At 35.3% G+C, this 19555-nt stretch overlaps 3 protein-coding genes across 3 annotated transcripts; 2 read left to right on the top strand and 1 right to left on the bottom strand.

Annotated features, from left to right (window-relative positions):
• The first annotated feature begins 194 nt into the window (after positions 1-194).
• Positions 195-5195, top strand: cln6a (CLN6 transmembrane ER protein a). Its single transcript, XM_046840604.1, has 7 exons — positions 195-374; positions 633-747; positions 2148-2246; positions 2430-2618; positions 2791-2846; positions 4268-4387; positions 4545-5195. The coding sequence occupies exons 1-7, from the start codon at positions 325-327 to the stop codon at positions 4810-4812; spliced, it is 897 nt and encodes a 298-aa protein (XP_046696560.1). The 5' UTR covers positions 195-324; the 3' UTR covers positions 4813-5195.
• A 1861-nt stretch (positions 5196-7056) lies between these two features.
• calml4a (calmodulin-like 4a) lies at positions 7057-10734 on the top strand. Its single transcript, XM_046840605.1, has 5 exons — positions 7057-7194; positions 7296-7326; positions 7480-7620; positions 10025-10213; positions 10341-10734. Exons 1-5 carry the CDS (start codon positions 7192-7194, stop codon positions 10436-10438), a joined length of 462 nt encoding a protein of 153 aa, XP_046696561.1. The 5' UTR covers positions 7057-7191; the 3' UTR covers positions 10439-10734.
• A 152-nt stretch (positions 10735-10886) lies between these two features.
• tex9 (testis expressed 9) lies at positions 10887-17140 on the bottom strand. Its single transcript, XM_046840606.1, is given in 13 exon segments — positions 10887-11207; positions 11286-11420; positions 12001-12135; positions 13167-13340; positions 13417-13499; positions 14492-14642; positions 14644-14659; positions 14774-14847; positions 14994-15033; positions 15139-15206; positions 15519-15582; positions 15753-15880; positions 17050-17140. Coding segments are annotated over 13 exon segments (1179 nt in total). The 5' UTR covers positions 17083-17140; the 3' UTR covers positions 10887-11129.
• Between the last annotated feature and the right edge of the window lie 2415 nt (positions 17141-19555).

Genomic DNA, 19555 nt, shown 5'->3' with positions numbered 1-19555 from the left:
CTGGATGAAGGTTAAAAGGTTTGGGACTGTGATTTGAGGAGTCCATGCTGATGTTTGCTGTTTTCCTGTAATATACTCAGGGCAGTTTATTGGTTACATTTTGTTAATTTTGTTAACCGTCCATAAGAGGGCGCCAAACCAACAGAGCCTGAGAGTGGAAAAAAGTAGAACTTGACAGTTGCGGATATGACGTCACTAGGCGGGAAGTGGTGTTTGTTTACGGAAGAAAAGCACGTTCTTTGCACCAGAGTCACAAGACTGATGACTGCAATAATTAAGGGAAGACTAATTTGAGGACTATTTATTCTTAAAAATTAAAATAAAATGAACCGGAAACGGACAAGAGGAGATTGCATGGCGCCGCCATATTTAAGGTTTATTTCATTCAAACCAATTCGTTGTAAATTAGTATAAAGGCCAATAAGTAGGTCAACAGTGCACCTAGTCAATCTTCATTTTTTGTGTTTTATAAAAAAAAAAAACTATAAATACATATGTATACATTTAAGATGGATGTTTATGTATCACACAGACTAAGTTTTAGTTGTTTATGCAATGCTGCCTTGCGAAAAAGAGATTATTTACAAGCCTTGTGAATTATTTATAACTCTGTTTTGTCTCTTTTTGAACAGCATGATCGGGAGAGAAAAGACCGCTCCTCCTGCTCGATCTCAGTTCCACCTGGACCTCTGGTTCTCTTTCACTGTACAGAACTGGATCCTGGACTTCGGGAGACCGATAGTGATGGTGATTAAGGAAATGGTTATAAAACACTGATACACTCTATTAGTGTTCAGTCATGTTTTAAAATGCTTTAAAGTGTGATCATAAAACTACTTTAGAGGGATAGAAATAAAACTCTGGATCAAAATCAGATCAGAAATCAGTCCAAAGATCCTTGAATTTACAGAGCAACTCAATTCAAGGATGGATTTGAATTGAAATTAATATAAGAAAGTCAACTACAGTGGCTTAAGACTGCAATTTGCATGAACAGTTCTGTATTGAATGTCCCATTACTGAACAGCACACCTCAACAATGATGTAATTACTGGACTTAAGGTACCACCCAGATGAGTATTGGTTCCCTTTCGAAGTTCTACTCAAGGTTTCTTCCTCTTACTACCTCAGTTAGTTTTTTCTTGCCACAGTCATCACTGAATTACTTAGTCACATCTTACAAGGGATCAATTTATATGCAATAAACCTATAAAATCATATTTTATAACCTATTTATCTTAGTAAAGCTGCTTTGGTGCAATGTTCATCGTTAAAAGTGATATACAAATACAATCGAATTGAATGAAGTTGACGTTATTGAAATTGAAGTTATTTCCGATTATATCTATATTTTGATCTACTGGAGTACTTTGTGATATGAGTGTGCCATATTTACTGACATGACACAGGTCTTGCTCTTAAATTCCTTAAAGTACCAAAAGCACCAGAAGCAGATAGAGTCTGTTCTCTGTTACAGTGAACTACATTTGTAGTAAAAGCATATTTGAGTTTATACTGTGAAAGTGGAGACAATCAAAACATTAATGGACACAAAAAGGGAAACTTTTATTCTTAAACAAGCTACACAGTAACATGAAATATGTTAAAATCTTGACAATTTATTAACTGATTCATTTCTTCTTTTTCTTTTGGCTTCTCCCATTAGGGGTCACCACAGCGAATCACCTGCCTTCATACCCCCCTGTCCTCTACATCTGCCTCTTTCAACCCAAACCCCTCACCACATCCATAAACCTCCTCTTTGGTCTTCCTCTTTTCCTCTTTCCTGGTGGCTCCATCCTCAGCATTCTCCTATTGATATACCCCATGTCCCTCCTCTGCACATGTCCAAACCATCTCAATCTCGCCTTCCTCACCTTGTCTCCAAAATGTCCTACATGCGCTGTCCCTCTAATAAACTCATTTCTAAACTTACATAATTGATTAACTTGCACATAAAAAAAAGAAAAGAATAAACCAACCTAATGAGGGCCATTTGGGACATCAGAGTACCAATGATTAGCATTTTTAATCAATAAAATATGAGAAGCAATTCTCTGAAACACCGAGCTCAGTATAAACAAAACACAGAATAATATGTCGTGCAGACATACTATAAATGTCTCTAATTGTCCTCTTCACCACAGATTATCTTACCTCTGGAATGGTTTCCTCTAAACAAACCCAGCGCTGGAGATTACTTTCACATGGCCTACAACGTCATTACACCATTTCTGCTGCTAAAGGTATGAGCTCTGTTTTCTGCATACACCCAAGAATCAATACAATGTTATTTAAAAGAATCCACTAACGACACGATTGTAAAATGAAGTCACGGTGAGCTGTGCTCAGACCCTCAGTGTCTAATATCTAACTAATAAAGATAAATAAATAGAAATCGATTGACTCTTGGCTGGTGTGTGTTGTAGCTGATTGAGAGAAGTTCTACCACGCTGCCACGCACTGCTGTATACCTGAGCATCATCACATTCGTCATGGGTGCCAGCATCCACCTGGTGGGGGATTCCATCAACCACCGCCTGATCCTCAGTGGCTACCAGCTCCATCTGTCTGTCCGGGACAATCCCATCATTAAGGACCTCAACCCTCCATCACTGGTGATATATATGAGAATAATATGAAATTTAAGCCGTGTGTGTGTGTTTGTGCGTGCGTTTGTGTCTATGTTTTTATTTCTTTTTGATATTTTATGTATCTTTATTCATTAAGTATATATACATATATAAATATGCAGGTCCCTAATATATATATATTTTTTCTTATCTTTAGATTGATTCCTTTGAGCTCCTTTATTACTATGATGAGCATTTAGGACATTCCATGTGGTACGTACACAGATCTGTGTGATCTTTCAGAGCCTCTTAAAGGTTTGGAAACAATTAGTCTTTTACCTTTTGTTTTTTTTTAGAGGCACGTGAAAGTTTCTTTTGTTTATATGCAACAAACAAGGTAAAGGGCAAAAACACACATGAATTGGCTGCAAGAAGGTTTTGTGGACAGATGAGTCCAAATATGAAATTTTTTGGTTCTTACAGAAGAACTTATTTAAAATGGAGAGAAGATGTTAGCATGCTGCCTCACACCCACAGTCAAACATGGAGGTGAAATCTTAATGGTTTGGGCTTGTTTTGGAGTTGGGAATGTTGTAGATTTCTTCTGGGTAAAAAGAAAACTGAAACAAACATGGCTACTATTCCATACTTCAATACCATGTCATTCTGTTTGGACTAATTGGAACCGACTTCACCATACAACAAGAAAATGAGCCGAAGCGTATGTCTAAGCCCTGTAAGAGTTATTTAAACAGTGAACAGTCGGCTGGAGTGTTATTTATCATGGAATGGCCTGCCCAGTCAACACACCTAAATCCTATGTCTGGTATGAATGTCAGAAAGAAATCTCAGCTAAATGCTTAGAGAAACGAACTGTCCAGATGTCAAGAGTGTGTAAAACGGAGCATTTTACAATAAAAATAAAGTTTAACATCTGCACAATCACATATTTGTTTGTTTAAAGTAAATCTGCATACATATTAAATGACCTAGTAAACAAAACATTTATTTTAAATTAATTCTTTAACTTTATGAACTTTTGTTTAAAACAATCTAAAAAATACTCTTCTACTTCTGCATCTTAATGTATAATTGATATATTGTTTTTGTTAGAATAATATTAATAATTGTTTTATATTGCTATACTGTTTTGGTTTTATTATAATAATTCATAAAATGACAATTAATATCTTTCTAACACAAGTAAAATACTTGCCATTGTTTTGTCATTTTCTTCGATTTGCTCCAACCTCAGAAAAAGCGAAAAAGCAGCCGCTGTGTTCTGTCTGTAGTTGTCTATTTGAAACAGGTACAGCATTTCTGTAGAAAGCTTTCAGAAAATCATTATTTGTAGGTGTTTGTAAATTAAATGAGTATGATATCAGGTTCTTTAATACATAAAAAATTGTAATTGGTGGAATGAGAAACACATACACATGCTGTACTTTCAGGGAGTTGAACTTAACTACACCTCACCCTGTTATTTTCCTGTAACACTACATTGTTCTACATATTTGGTCACACCTATTGGGATATTAGCTGTTAGTTCTTTATTAAAAAAATAAATAAAACAAAAACAAAAGGAAGGAAGCTGGTTATATTTGATATTTGAACATACAGAATAGTAGGTGATAAAAGTTATAACTGGACCTGCACATCTGTGATTAAAACTGTAGGTATTAATGTTGTTGCAGGTACGTCCCATTCTTCCTCATCCTCTTTCTCTACTTCACCGGCTGCTTCACACAGTCCAAAGAAGAGAAGATGCCGCACTCAGGTTGGCTGCTCCTGGGTCCTAGTGCTCTCTATTACTGGTCAGTACACAGATCACCGCAAATTGAGTCTTGTGAAAAGTGATAAAAGTCTGCAGGTCCAGCTTAATGCCAGTATAAATGCAATTCCCATTAAATAAGATACGGGAAGTTGATGTAGCTCTTAAAATAGAAAATGTATTTTCTATTTCATGTCTAGGTACCTGGTAACCGAAGGGCAGATATTTGTTCTGTACGTCTTCACCTTCTTCGCCATGGCTGCCACAGTCATGCGTCAGAAACGAAAAGGCTATGTGCTGGATAGTAACGGTCGTTTCCTGCTTTACAACTTCATCATCACACTGGTCCTGGTGATCGTTTGGGTCGTCTATCTGTGGAATGACACCATCCTGCGCAAAAAGTACCCCGGTATCATCTACGTCCCAGAACCGTGGTCTTATTACACGTTACATATCAAGGGCAGTTAGTATGAGGTAACAGGAACAAAGTTAAAAGTCGCATTGCTGAAGTGAAAATATAGTTTTGAAGGTCATAGAAGTGGTCAATTAAGAAAAAGTGTTCTCTAATGAAAGACACACCAAACTGAAATACACATTGCAATTTGAACATTTTTGATCATCTACAAAGTTTTGCTCTCTTTCCTCATCAATCTGTTTGAAATCAGCCAATCACATGCTTCTGAGAGATAACGTATATAAAACTGAGCTGTCATAACTTACAGGATTGGCATTATATCAGGAGGAATAAACAAATTTGGGAGAACATATCAGAAAAAAGAGGTGCTCACTGAGGTTGTTATTTTACTTTTTTCTTTTTTTATTACAGTATTCTTTTTTTTTTTTTTACATCAGATACAAGCAGAAGGTTCCTTATTGCTGCTATTGGTCAGTATTATAGCAAGTGATTATTTGTCTTAAAGGAGATCTATGTGTTTCATTTTACTGATATTGATTTTGCTGTTTACAGAACATTTTAAAATGCACTGATGAAAATCTACACAGATGGAAATGTTAATGAAGTGCAAAACTTTGTAAGAGCAAAATAAACAGAGCAAGAGTGTGAATAGAAGTGTAAAATAACGTTTGCAGTGATCCATTCAGTGATATGAAAATCACAGTAATTACAATTTTGTATTTATGAAAGGGCACCATATTTTTTTTTTATTCCTCCTGCACCATGAGTCGAGGAGGATTATGGCAAGAGCCTTATGGTTTACATTCCGTTTCCGTAACGGTTTTGTTACAGGGTCGGGTTGCTAGCCCAATGCCCACCCTCCTCCTTTCACAGCTGAGCCTGGGACCTTCCATAGCAGAGTACTTTATCCCCATTCCCACAACTGAGCACCTAATGGAGGTTAAGGGCCTCGCTTAAGGACCCCCAGAGGGGCAGCCTGGTATAGCCATGACTCGAACCCACAACCCCTGGATCCAAAGTCCAACGCTTTACCCACCATACTCATCTTAAAAAAAGAATAAAAATTTTTTTGTTATATTTAACATTTGGTTTAGATCTTAATTTACAAACACCTTCAAATAATGAATTTAAAGGAAATTGTGAGAGGAATGTAACAGCTGTAGGGATCCAAACGGCGGTTTTGAGAATGCAAAGATGCATTCAGCAGTTAAACAGGTTTGAACATTAGAATATTTGTGTAATACTTATTAAAAGAATACCTGTGAAAATGTCTAGTATAAATTATATTCAATAAATTATAACAAAGGGTGTGCAAACTTCCACAATCCATCAGTGAGGTCTGATTGTTGTGTGTTCTGTGTGTTTGATGACTAATTTAATGTAGTTTACAGATGATCATTTAAAGTTAATTATTCTTATTTTTGTAGAACCTGAATCACTCAACACTCTTTTTTAATTGTAAAAAAAAAAAAAAGATATTTTCCTTTCATTGTGTGTTCAAAGTTGTCTATAATGTATCTGTATTATTGGAACATACAGTCAAAATATAAGTGATTACTTGATAAATTGAATACAGAAATGAATAAATTAAAAATGTAATGTATACATACATACATACATACAAAGTGTTTTTCTTTAGATTACAGGTTATTTTATGGTAATGATTATTATTATTATTATTTTTGCTACTGCTCTGTAGAATATTTATGTACACTCACTGTTCTGTCCTTTTTTGTATATATTTTATTAAGTATACTGTACTGTAATAAACTGTATGATGATTTTATGTTCATGTACAGTGGATATAAAAAACAATCATACACACATTAAAGGGCGCAATGTAAACACATTTTTTTCCTTTTAAAGACACATCAAATCACATCAAAAAGGTTCACATGGTTAAATTGAGGGTATTTATCACAAATACCTGTAATTTTATTTCCTATTGTATTTTTTTTACATTATTTTTTTTTTTCATAAAATTGTTGTTATTGACGTACTGTATGTTTCTCTAAAATGGGCTGTGATTGAAACGTAAATTTTGACAACCATTTTACATTTCCTACAAATGTTCTGTCAAATTAGGCATAGTGTTTCTAATTGTCAAATTATATTTGCGGTAAATAAACAAACAGAATGCACGTTATAACCATTATGACCTTTTTATGTTCAATATATATGCTAGAAAAAAAAAATCACACAAAAAAAGTTTAATGGGAATTATTTCATGCACCGAAAGTATTTATCACCTGTTGTTAAAGCCAACACTGGAGAGCGCACAATATGATAGGTGGTGTCGTATAATGCTGTCTCTATGGCAACAAGGCTATCAATTACGTCATGAGCTTGGTGGACTTTAGATCGTGTTCGCAGGTCTAAGGGAGGGACGTTCCAAGAAGCCACCCGAGTTAGGCAGAGACGGATGATACACAATGGTAAAGATAAAAATCTACATTTCTTATTCTTAACTAGTTGGATCTTGTGTACATACTAACATTAAAGTATTGTGTGTTTATCGCTTCTTTTCTTCATTCAGGCCAAGTTTCTGTCTCAGACTCAGATAAATGGTGAGTCTTATTAATCATTTCATGACTAACAGGCCTGATGTAATTTCTAATGATTGTACTATAATTAAAGCTAACAAGTGTAGTGAACCACAAATCAGACACTTTTCTGAAAGTCACAGTAATAAACCTGAACTAATGTTCTTCATCTTGCAGAATTTAAAGAATGCTTCTCCCTGTATGATAAAAAGCGGAAGGGCAAAATTGAAGCCAAGGACCTGATTACAGTGATGCGTTCTTTAGGCACCAGTCCCACGTTCAACGAGGTGGACAGACACCTTCAGGTCCATAAAATAGGTAAAGATTTTACTGCAGTGTCCATTTATTATGTAGTATACAAAGAAAACTCCATAGATACACTTTAACAAAACTTGTTTACCTGTTTCGCTTTACAAATGATAAGACAACTTTCATCCAATAGAAAAAAAAACAGGAGGATTAGACGTTCAAGGATTATTACATTTCACATTAGGAACACATTAAGTTTTCTTCATTTGATGATCTAAATGTGGGTCAGATATTTTTTTTGAAGCATGGATGTGGAAATGTTGCATTGGTCATAGCAGCATTTTAATTATAATTATTTAATCACCTTAAAGTTTTGTGCATCACTAAAGCTGAATTGGTTTACAGTGCATCCGGAAAGTATTCACAATGCTTCCCTTTTTAAAATTCTATGTTAAAATGTTATGTTACTGCCTTATTCCAAAATGGATTTTTTATATTATGTTCTCCCATAATGAGAACATAAGTTTGTTTAAAACTAAAAAAAATCACGTACATAAATATTCACAGCCTTTGCCATGACACTCAAAATTGAGCTCAGGTGCATCCTGTTTCTACTAATCATCCTTAAGGTGTTTCTACAACTTGATTGGTGTCCACCTGTGGTGAATTCATTTGATTGGACATGATTTGGAAAGGCACACACGTGTCTATAATAGGTCCCATGGTTAACAGTGCATGTCAGAGCACAAACCAAGCCATGAAGTCCAAGTTATAGTCTGGAGACCTCAGAGACATGATTGTATCGAGGCACAGATCTGGGCAGGGTATTTTGCAGAGTTTTGCAGCATTGATGGTCTCAATCTGTAAATCCGTAATGAATCATCTGTAAATAAGAGAAGTTTGGAACCACCAGGAATCTCTCAAGACTGTCCACCTGGCCAAACTGAGCGATCGGGGGAAGGGCCTTAGTCAGGGAGTTGACTAAGAACCTGATGGTCACCCTGAAAGAGCTTCTGCGTTTCTCTGTGGAGAGAGGAAAGCCTTCCAGAAAAACAACCATCTCTGCAACACTTCACCAATCAGGCCTATATGTTAAAGTGGAAAGACAGAAGCCACTCCTCAGAGAAAGGCAAATGACAGCCTGCCTGAGTTTGCCAAAAGGCACCTGAAGGACTCTTAGACAATGAAAAACAAAGATGGAACTCTTTGGCGTGAATGCCAACCTTGAAGTAACCAGGCACCGCTCATTCCTGGCCAATACCTTCCCTACAGTGAAGCATGGTGGTGACAGCATCATGTTGTGGGGATGTTTTTCAACGGCAGTAACTGGGAGACTAGTCCGGATCAAGGGGAAAATTCATGCAGCAATGTACAGAGCAAATTTGCAATGATTTTCATTTAATCCATTTTGGAATAAGTCTGTAACATAACAAAATGTGAAAAAAAGTGAAGAGCTGTGAATACTTTCCAGATGCACTAAAATTCAGTTCTTTAAGAAAAAAAAACATCTGGGTTCTAAGTCTCTACATTAATTTAAATTATATGTATAAATAAAAGAAATGTACAATTTATATGTATGTATTTATCTTTTAGTATCAAACTTATAAAGGATAAGAAAGATCTGTCATTGTCAAAATCTATTGTCATCGTAAACAGTATAAATGATCATAAAGTGGTCTGAAAAGTGTTCAGTAAGATACTCAATATAGGAGGAAATGATATTCAGAGTAGTGTTATCACCTGTAGCTCTGGGAAAGGGCAGTATCTCCTGGTTTGGTTTGTATGGTGGCTGTTTCCTGAGCGACTCTTATCTTAACTGCAGCAAATTGAATGACAATATAAGATATTTACTTAAGTAAGACTTAAACATGTGCTTTAAACCATTAGACACTTCACTAAAGAATATTGAAATAAAATCAGGGCTGCTCAAACTGTTTAGAAACTGTAATTACAAAATATTTCATACTAAATATTTAAAAGCCATTCAGCACAGACCTATTTTACAAACTGTTTTTAAACAATTAGACAGATACAATATAATTTTAGGTGTATTATTTCAAAAAAAAAAAAAAAAGTACGACTGATTTTTATATTTCAGAAAATGATTATATTCCAGTTAACGTTATTTATAGGAGACCTAATTTTAATAATGGTTTGGTGTGTACCATTGCAACAACATTTAGAAAATCACAGACCTCCTGGACCCAGCTCTGAACTAGTGAGTCAATGGGAATTCAAACCTTTAACCTTCATAAAGACTAAGTAGCTGTGATACTTAAACTATGAGTTGTGATGGATTTTAACCAGAAACACCAAGTACTGACCAATTTCTTCAACCACAGACGTTTGACTGGGTGTTGAAACTTTTCCACTTAAATCTGTCTTGTCTACTGTTTACATTATTCTTAAAATATTTACAGCTGTCTTGAATATTAACATGAAACATCCTTAACCTGCGTATTTTGTGGCTCAGATAAAATGGGCGAGCTGGATTTCTCTACCTTCCTGACCATCATGCACAGACAGATGCAGCAGGAAGAACCTAAGTCAGAGATCCTTGAGGCCATGCGCATGACAGACAAACAGAAGAAGGGCTACATCCTGGCATCTGAGCTCCGAGCCAAACTCACAAGCCTGGGAGAGAAGCTCACTGATAAAGAAGGTACAGCAATATCATATTAATGTATTATTACCTTCATTAAAGTATGTTGAGGAACTTCATTCTGCAAGAATTGGAAGGTTAGCAGGTTATGTGCTTTAAAATCATCTTTTCTCTGTCGAAATTCCAGTGGACGAACTGTTTAAGGAGGCCCATGTCGGCCCCGATGGCCTTGTTCACTATGAGGAGTTTACCAGGATGGTCACACTGCCTCCTGCCGACTACTGATGGCCCAAACAAGACGTGCCTGGACTTGTCCGTTAACCAATTTCTGTATGTCAGTTATGTTCAACAGTCATAAAAACATGCTTTCATATTAATTCAGAGTTGTTGTTTTGTTTTGTTTTTCTTCAAAATCATTTCATATGTTTTAAGGTTGTTAACTATAGAAGAAAAGTACCATGATCTAACATTTATAGATGATGGTAAACAAATATTGAGATATTATGTCTATTAGTATTCAATCATGTATTTATAGAAATACTTTAAATGTCTTGATTTCTTGATCTTACTGTGTATCATTTTTATAGTATACAATTATAACAACACTTTCATTTTACCATAAAGACAAAAAAAAGGTCTGGTAAATGATTGTTTTTAGCTACTATAATGAAACAGGAACTTTCAGTAAGGTATGGCACAATTTAAATAAAAAGATGACTGGAAAAAATTCATGTAACAGCAGAACACCAAGTTTAATTCCTTAGATATATACAGATTATAATGCATTTTTTTTTTCTTTTTCTTGTTTAAAATGTATAAAGGCTATACAAATTCCCTGTTTTCCAGACCTGCTCAAGAATCCTGTAACTTGTATAAAAAAAAAAAATAATTCAAGTCAAAGACTTTTAAAACATTCTCAGAGACTTTGACAGAACAGATGAGGAGTTTATCTGAAGTGCATGTACGTGTGTACGCGTTACATTTTGCCCCAGTCGAGAGCCTTCATAAACTCCTCCTCAGTAAAGGACATCATCCTTGCTGCTTCAAAATGTATCTGGAAACATTTTCAACAGAGTTAAAATGAGCTTTGTGCTCATGCTATGATGAGGTAATGAGTTTTATGCAAACTCACCTTTTGCCTTTTTAAAATATCAATGAGCTTGAGCTGCTTTTTAAAGCCTGTGATGAGTTCATCTTTCTGTTTTTCCAGCCTTTTATTCTCTGCCTGTAGAGCTTCGATCCTCTGCTGCTCCTGATTCACGGAGTCCTTTAAAAGAAAATAAACCAGTCAAATAACTAACTTGGGCTGAAAGTGAGGATGGGACATGTGGCGATTTATACCATAGCGCTTTTGAATTTCGAATGGTGATCCCTTACACAGTGCACATTTTAATAGTTTATGATCAGATTTGATCTTGCAGAACTTGAGAAATGATTTAGTTCCTGTTATCACTTAGATTACAGTAACAATAAACAATAATCCATTCACAAGCATCTCATTTTCTCCATCTCTCTGTTTGCTTGTATTGTTTGTTTTTTGTATAATCATTTTACAGAGAAAACTGACCATCCACATTCCAGAATTGAACTGTACTGTAAATGTAGATGGGAGTGTATTATTTAGAATTTTCTTATTGCTCCTGGGTGTTAAAGGGGTTTAAGTTTAATGTTTCATTTAAGTCTATGTTCAATGATTTCTTTAGCATAACTGAACTTCAAGTATAATTATGGAAGAGTTTACCATATTATACTGCTCACACTTTGAACATAAAGTAAAATGTGGTTTCAATGATACAGTTTGTTTATTACAGTAAAAGAAATCTGCCAGGGTTTAAATTAATTGGTACCTTGCTGCTCTGTTTAAGCTTGACAAGTTCAGCTTTGCTCCTCTCTGCCTCCTCCAGAGCTCGGTTAAGTCTCACCTCTGTGGCATTGTGGCTGCTGGAAGCCTGCTTTTGAGCCCTTTTTATTCCCTCCACCTCCTGCATTTTAGACACAGCCACAGATTTGTGGTTAATAACATATCACATATATAATAACAACATTGGTGCTCCCCTGCCCACTCTCCAGGACTTGTACCATACAAGAACCAGAAACCGGCCAGGAAAAATCACTTCTGACCCTTCGCACCCTGGACACAACATCTTTCAGCTCCTCCCTTCTGGCAGACGCTACAGAACTTTGTTCACCAAAACTGCCGGACACAGGAACAGTTTCTTTCCCGAGGCAATCAGCCTCATTAACAACTCACCATAAATGTATTCCCTGCATTCATATTCATACATATTCATATCAGAACTTTCAGTCATCACATCATCCATACATGTTACACACACTATGGCTGCTATATAGTGTACAATATAGTATATACAATATAGTGGACATATAGTGTATGTCTGTACTTTGAGAGTCACTAACAGCTAGAACCAAATTCCTTATGTGTGTGTGTGAACACACTTGGCCAATAAACCTGATTCTGCTAACCAAAGAAAAAACTTGTTTTCTTCTGTAACTTGTGAAAAACCCGACTTGACAACTGCTTTCTCAAAATAACACCTTTTGTATATATTTTCTATTCAGAACCAAAAGTTCAGTTTAAATGTATGTAATTTTATTTATTTATTTATATCGCTATTTAAAAAGATATTAGTGAGGAATTTCCTGGGATTTTGACAATTTGTGATGGATTTGATAACAAATCAAAGAAATAATATACCTTTCATATTTTTGCCAATAAAAGAAATTGTAATTACCTAAGATAAAGTTTTTAAATACCACTATTAAGTGGTAGCTCAGTGGTTTTCAACAAATTCAAATCCCAGGACCACCAAGCTGTCACTGTTGGGCCCCTGAGCATGGCCCTTAAACCTCAATTGTAAGTTACTCTGCATAATATGAGTGTCACCATACTGTAAATAAAATATGCAATATTTCTTATAAAATCACTCAATCAAACCACTGAATTACTGAAACCGATGAATGCTTAAGTGAATTAATTAGGCATCAGCCTCGCCTTCTGTAATGCGGTAACTTGTTGGCGCAGGCTGTCACAGTTCCTGTTAGCGTCTTCAGCCAGTGCTCGGTGCTTCTCTAACTGCGTCTGCTGCAAGCTGCTCATCCTCTGCAGTCTGACTCGATCCTCCTCCACCTCCTTTAGCTTACTGCTCAACACACCATTCTCCTCGTCCTAAATGAGGAGAAAGAAAATTCTAGTCCCTTTTCACACTAGACACACTTTATCACATGTAACTTCCACTGCCTACCTTCTTGTTGCATTCGTGTGAGAGTCTGTTTAACTCTTCCTGCACCACTCGGAGTTTGGCCTTCAAAAAGCGAATCTGAACTTCTGTGAATATTAAAAGCGAGAAACTCGTTGATCTGACGGAAATATATTAGGAAATGGTTCTATGAATTTCAGTAATTAAACATTTTCAATTTAAAAACAATGCAAAAGTTTAATAAATTCCTCAAACAACACTCCAGTTCAGGTTTAGTTTTAATTCCTCTGATCTATTTATAATGACACTGAAACAAGTTCGCTCCTGTTCTTACGCTATGTTATAGAGAAACCACAAAGACTTTGTCTTGAATCTTACTGTCACAAAGCACTGACAATGAAGACTCCATAAAATTTAAATACATTTTTATCACATAAATAATTAAATGCTTAAAAAATATTTTTTTAACAGAAACCTTGATTAGAGTTTCAGGTTTCAGGCACAGTAAAACCAAAGTGTGATTTGCAACTGCACTACTGTCAGAACTACACTGTAGATCAGTGAGTGGTCCCCAACTTTTTTTGCACCACGGACCGGTTTAATGTCGGACAGTATTTTCACGGACCGGCCTTTAAGGTGTGGTGGATAAATACAACCAAATAAAATTATATGACCGCCATAAAAACTGGTATTTTCTAAATATTATAATAGAAGTGAATCCACTGTGTTGTTTTTTTGTTTATTTTGCTCGCTTGGGGTTATTAATTTAGTGGTAATGTATTATGTGTTAGTGGCCGGAGCAGCCCCTTTAAGAAGGTAGTGGATGGAGGTAAGACATGTGACCGAGGAATCATGAATTGCATCAAGAGTGAGTCATAGACAGATGTGGCGGAGAGAATCCGGTAATTTTCCAAAATAGAACATCGTTCAGAATCAGATAATATGAAACGGAAATAATGTAAGTTATGTATTCTTTATGTGCAGCTCGGTACCAATTGACCCACGGCCCGGGGGCTGGGGACCACATAGAGTATGAACCCACACCATCTGACCAATCAGAATCCAAAATTTATCAGCACTGTGGTGTAGATAATGTTGTAGTTCATTATTAAGAACATACCTGCACCCATCTCTACCCCGGTGCTTGGCATAACATCATCCTCCAGCTGCTCGCCCGTGGCATCATCGTTTACTCCATCCTCTATTTTGCTTATCGTCTTGGCCAGCGAGAAATCTGTAAAATCCTCCACCACTGCAACGTCATCCACGACTGTTTGTTTCTTTTTCTGTTATCGAACACGTTCAGCAATTAAGTAAAATGAAGCTTTGGTGAGTTAAATGAGAACTATGTAGAGTCTAGAAAATCATTCTATCTAGAAAGTGTAGAATGTTTTTAACATACTGTGCTGTCTTTCTGGGAGTTGATGGAGGTCTGGTCAGTTTGCCTGCTTTTACATGCATTTTCTCTTTCACTGCCTGTATAATGCATGAGAAATATTAAAGTTATGGCCCTGTTTAACATCTGTCTCTGTCACAGACAGCCACAATTCTGGCAACTTTTGTCTTCTTCTTATTAAATCACAGACGACATGTGCATCATCAAACTGAGGTAATACTTTAACCTTTGCTGTAGATTGTTTCACAGCAGGCATGGGGACATTACTGTTTTATAAAAAAAAAAAGAAAAGAAAAAAACAATATTTAATGAAATCAGTTTAGATGTTTTTAAACTTTATAAAGTGTGTACAATTACTAAAACATGTTTACCTAAATTCCTCAGAGTCGAGGTTCAGATTAGTTGAGATGGGCTTTGACAGCACCTCGTTTTGTTCTCTCTGAAAACACAGGAATAAATATACAGAAAGAAATTCCCCAAATGTTTTAAATGTTTCAAATGTTAAAAAATAATTTTTTCTGCCTGATTAGAACCGTGTGGTGTGGGTGAGTGATATCGATTGACAGCTCTGGACCAATGCTGGTAATGCTTAGGTTTCACTAAAAAGTGGCTGTTTTGTGTATGTGTATGTGTATGTGTATATATATATATATATATTGTTCTTTCATTTAAATCTTAATTTGTAAACTAATAACAGCATCATTTTCTAAAGGAACCTAAAATGCAAAATGCATGCAAGTAAGTTCCTCACCATAACTTCCTCTGCCTGCCTCACCAGCTCGGCTGTTTTAGCCTCCAGTTCTGCATTAAGTCTCCTAAAACCACAGGAGTCATCTCAATTAAGCAAGCTGGGGATATGATTGTGTGTGTGTGTGTGTGTGTGTGTGTGTGTGTGTGTGTGTGTGTGTGTGAAACACAGTAGGTACATGATTGTCATCTGCAGGAAATAAAAATGTTGCTGTTAAAAAAAAATAATAACACATACTTGTATTCCTCTTCTTTCGCTAGCAGGTCCATTTGAGCTGATTTCTTTGTTGGGGCAGAAGCAGGACGATTTGTAGGTCTAGTTGCAGAAGAAGGTCTCTGAGAAGCAGCGCTCTGAGGTTTTTTGGCCTGATGTAAAATTCACAGGGTAATAGCTTATTGTAGGTAGTAACTTTTGCATTTATCGCATTTCTACTTTATTGCTTATAATTTTATAGTTTAAAAGTAACCAGGCTTTATTTGAAGCTAATATTGGAAGAGAATGCTGCTGATCTTTCAAGCAAGTTTGCTGAGAAATGAAATTTCATTAAAATGTGAGGTCATTAAAAAAACAAAAAAAAAACCAGTCCAGTCTCAAGTTTTTGTAAATTACTTTACTTGTCACATTGAACAAAGTGAAATTCATTCTTTCCGTTTCCCAGCAATGTTAGGAAGCTGGGGTCACAGGGTAAGCCGTGATACAGTGTCCCTGAAGCAGAGAGGGTTAAGGACCTTAATCAAGGGCCCAAGAGTGGCAGCTTTTTTGCTCACTGCTTTACTGGGGCTCAAACCCCAGACCTTCCAATCAGAAAACCAGAGCTTACTGACCTAGAACTTTACTTCTTTTTCTTTGTGGTTTGTATAACTGAACTAAATTAAAAATGAAGTTAATCAGGATAGTTGTATAACTATAATTGATAAGCAATGCACTTGATCAAGTTATCAAGTAAGCTTATATGAAATACCTACAGTGCGTGTATAATAAGATGTATATTTCTCTTTTCTGAGACAGGAATTGATGTAGCATGTGAACAGTATTTCTCGGTCTGCGTACTTCCATCTTCGGAACATCAGCCATCTTCATCCGTTCCTCACATCCAATTACACAGCTGTTCTTGTACATGCTCTAGTTGCCTCTTCTACCTCTTCTGTTTGGGTTTCCTCACAAACTCCTTCATAAACTTCAATTGGTCCAGAATTTAGCTGCCTGTATAACTACTAGAACCTCCTCTATCTTTTGAAAGGCGCCTTTAAATATAATGTATTGTTATTATTATTGTTGTTATTATTATTATTATTATTATTATTATTATTATTATTATTATTATTATTATTACTACTACTATAAACTCTAGCACTTTCCAACATGGCGGATGTCCTACACGTCTGTGAATTGTTTTCTTTTACACCACTCATTTTTGTTTTCATAAAACCATCAGTTGCAATGTAAGCTAACAAACATGCAACAATTTTTATAATATTAAAATAAAAATTGTGCCCAATTTATCAATTGTATATAAAGTTTGTTTGTAGCTCACCCCCTGTGACACGGGTCTCGGTCTGTCCGCCATGATGGTTTTCAGAATGCAGAGCCGTTGCTTAGCAACCGCGTTCACTAGTGTTCCTATGTGCATATAACTCTCTGTATAATATAATATAATATAATATATATATATATCATATTATGCTATATCATATTATATTATATAGACACACATTTTATATGAGTAAATATGAGAAAGAGAGAGACATCGTTAGTATATAATATATAAATTGAAGAATTTCCAGTTCAGTGTAGAGAAAGATAATGACGAGTATCACACGTGTGTCTTATGTCTACATTTATTTGTTTATTATTCTCCCCATTCTGATTAAGCCTCGTGTTTTTGTTGGCTCTGTAGTGCGCATGCGTGATCCCTGACACGCTGCAGGACGGTTCGTTTGCTGTAGTTTTGGATTCGACTCTGATTCTGAGTCGAGATTTTGGGAATCAAATAAATCGATTCCAAGAAGTGATTCTAAAGAACATATACTGCATTTTTCATTCAGGAAAAGAAAATTTTAAAACATGTAATGTTTATTATAAATGAATTGCAAAATATATACATCTGATTTACTTTAATGACAAATATCATTTATATTATTTGTTCAAATATATGTTTTTTATAGCTCTGCTTTATATGTAAATTGAAGTGCAGGTAAATTACCCCTACCTGTATCTGAAATATACATTAATACATATTTTAATGATGCAGCAATTAATAAATTCCTGTTTATAATATATAATATAAACTTTATTCTTTCTATTATTATTATTATTTTATTATTTTGTTCAATTTATTTGGTCATAATACACTGACTGTCAACTTCTTCAGATGGATAACTTCAGAGCATATGATGTTTTATCAAAAACTAGATTGTTGTCTCAAATTTTTTATTATGCTTTATTACTTGTTACCGTAAGGGATAAACCTATAGACACTTACATATAAATTCAGCTTTGGTACAATGTCCACTGCTAAAAGAGCTATATAAATAAAACTGAATTGATTTGTGTTAATTTAGTTATAATTACAGAAAAAAATGGGATCTTTCAGAATATTGGAGGTTTAGGCCTTATTTATCTTATTCGCCTTGATAAGAATTGCATAGTGTAATACACAGTCAGCAGCAGTGTTGTGCTAGTTACTAAGAAATAGAAACTAGTTACGGTTACTAGTTACTTCATTCAAAAAGAAACTCAATTACTTTGTTGATTACTTACACCAAAAAGTAATGCGTTACTGTTAAAAGTAACTTTTTAGTTACTTTTTTAAAGAATATTCTTTAATGTTTCCATTAATGCCCTTTTATGCGTTATGGTCTATACAAACACAAAACTGACTTAAACACAAAGTAATTTTTATACACTATTTTCTTTAAGTCAGAGCAGCACAAACTGAATATATCACAAGGATTTCTGAAATAAATAACAAAACAAGCTGAATAATATATTTAGAATTAAAAACTAAAGTGGCTTCTGCATCATTAAAGATGTTGTGTTGAGCTCTTAAAATGTTTCTTTCACAGCTTAAGTATGAAAACTATCAACAATGTACAACATAACACAAAACATTTTGAAATAAATAAATGAAAGCAATCTGAATTATTTAGAATCAATTTGGAGAAACTCAGCACAAAAAAACTGCTGTATTGACAACCATAAATTATATGCATTAAAAAACATAACATAAAAAATATAAAAGCTGTTTAAAAATGAAATCTATGAGCAATTTTCAACCTAACCATAAAATTAAGAGTTGCATGTCACCAACTTATGTTAAGTAAGCTGTGTATTCAAAGTGCAAAATCTGCTGTTGTATATGGCCATAAAAATGAACAAACAAACAAACAAACAAACAAAAAAATGTTCGCACAGACTTGAATAAACGGAAACACTCCCACAGTGCGTCTTCTTCGTGTTTATGGTGGATGGCATCCACCAATCCTACAATGCGTCTCTGCTGTAAACAGGTTAGACTGTAGGCTACACTTCAGCCAAAAAAGTAACTGACAACGCACCATACGGTAACGGAAACGGAGTTACTGTATTTAAAAAGTAACACATTGCAGTATCAGTTACTGTCAAAAGTAACAGTTGAGCAGTGGCGAGCCATGCATTTCACACCTAGGCCGTTATTGGTGTCCAACCCTTAGTCAATCCACCGCTTAATACAGAGCACTACATTAAAAAAGAAAAGTTTTTCTTCTAAGTGTATCTTTGACCAAATCAACTTCTTCTTCTCTGTCAGCCATTGTGGAATAAAAAAACAGCTATTAAATCCACATGGATATATATGAGCTTGTGCAGCTTGCTACAGATGTGGGTTGCTACTGGAGAGAAATGCGGAGTAAATAGAAGGGAAATAATTAAATAAGTATTCATGGACAAAAATATATGTATGTATATACTGTATGTATAAATAATATATAAAATGTAAGTCAGTGATTTGGATAGAGTTTAGGCCAGAAGAGAAGGCCTTGCTGGCCCTGATGGCCTGCCAC

Source organism: Silurus meridionalis, chromosome 26, assembly GCF_014805685.1.
Source record: "Silurus meridionalis isolate SWU-2019-XX chromosome 26, ASM1480568v1, whole genome shotgun sequence".
Taxonomy (NCBI): domain Eukaryota; kingdom Metazoa; phylum Chordata; class Actinopteri; order Siluriformes; family Siluridae; genus Silurus; species Silurus meridionalis.
This window is presented reverse-complemented; position numbering and strand designations above follow the sequence as displayed.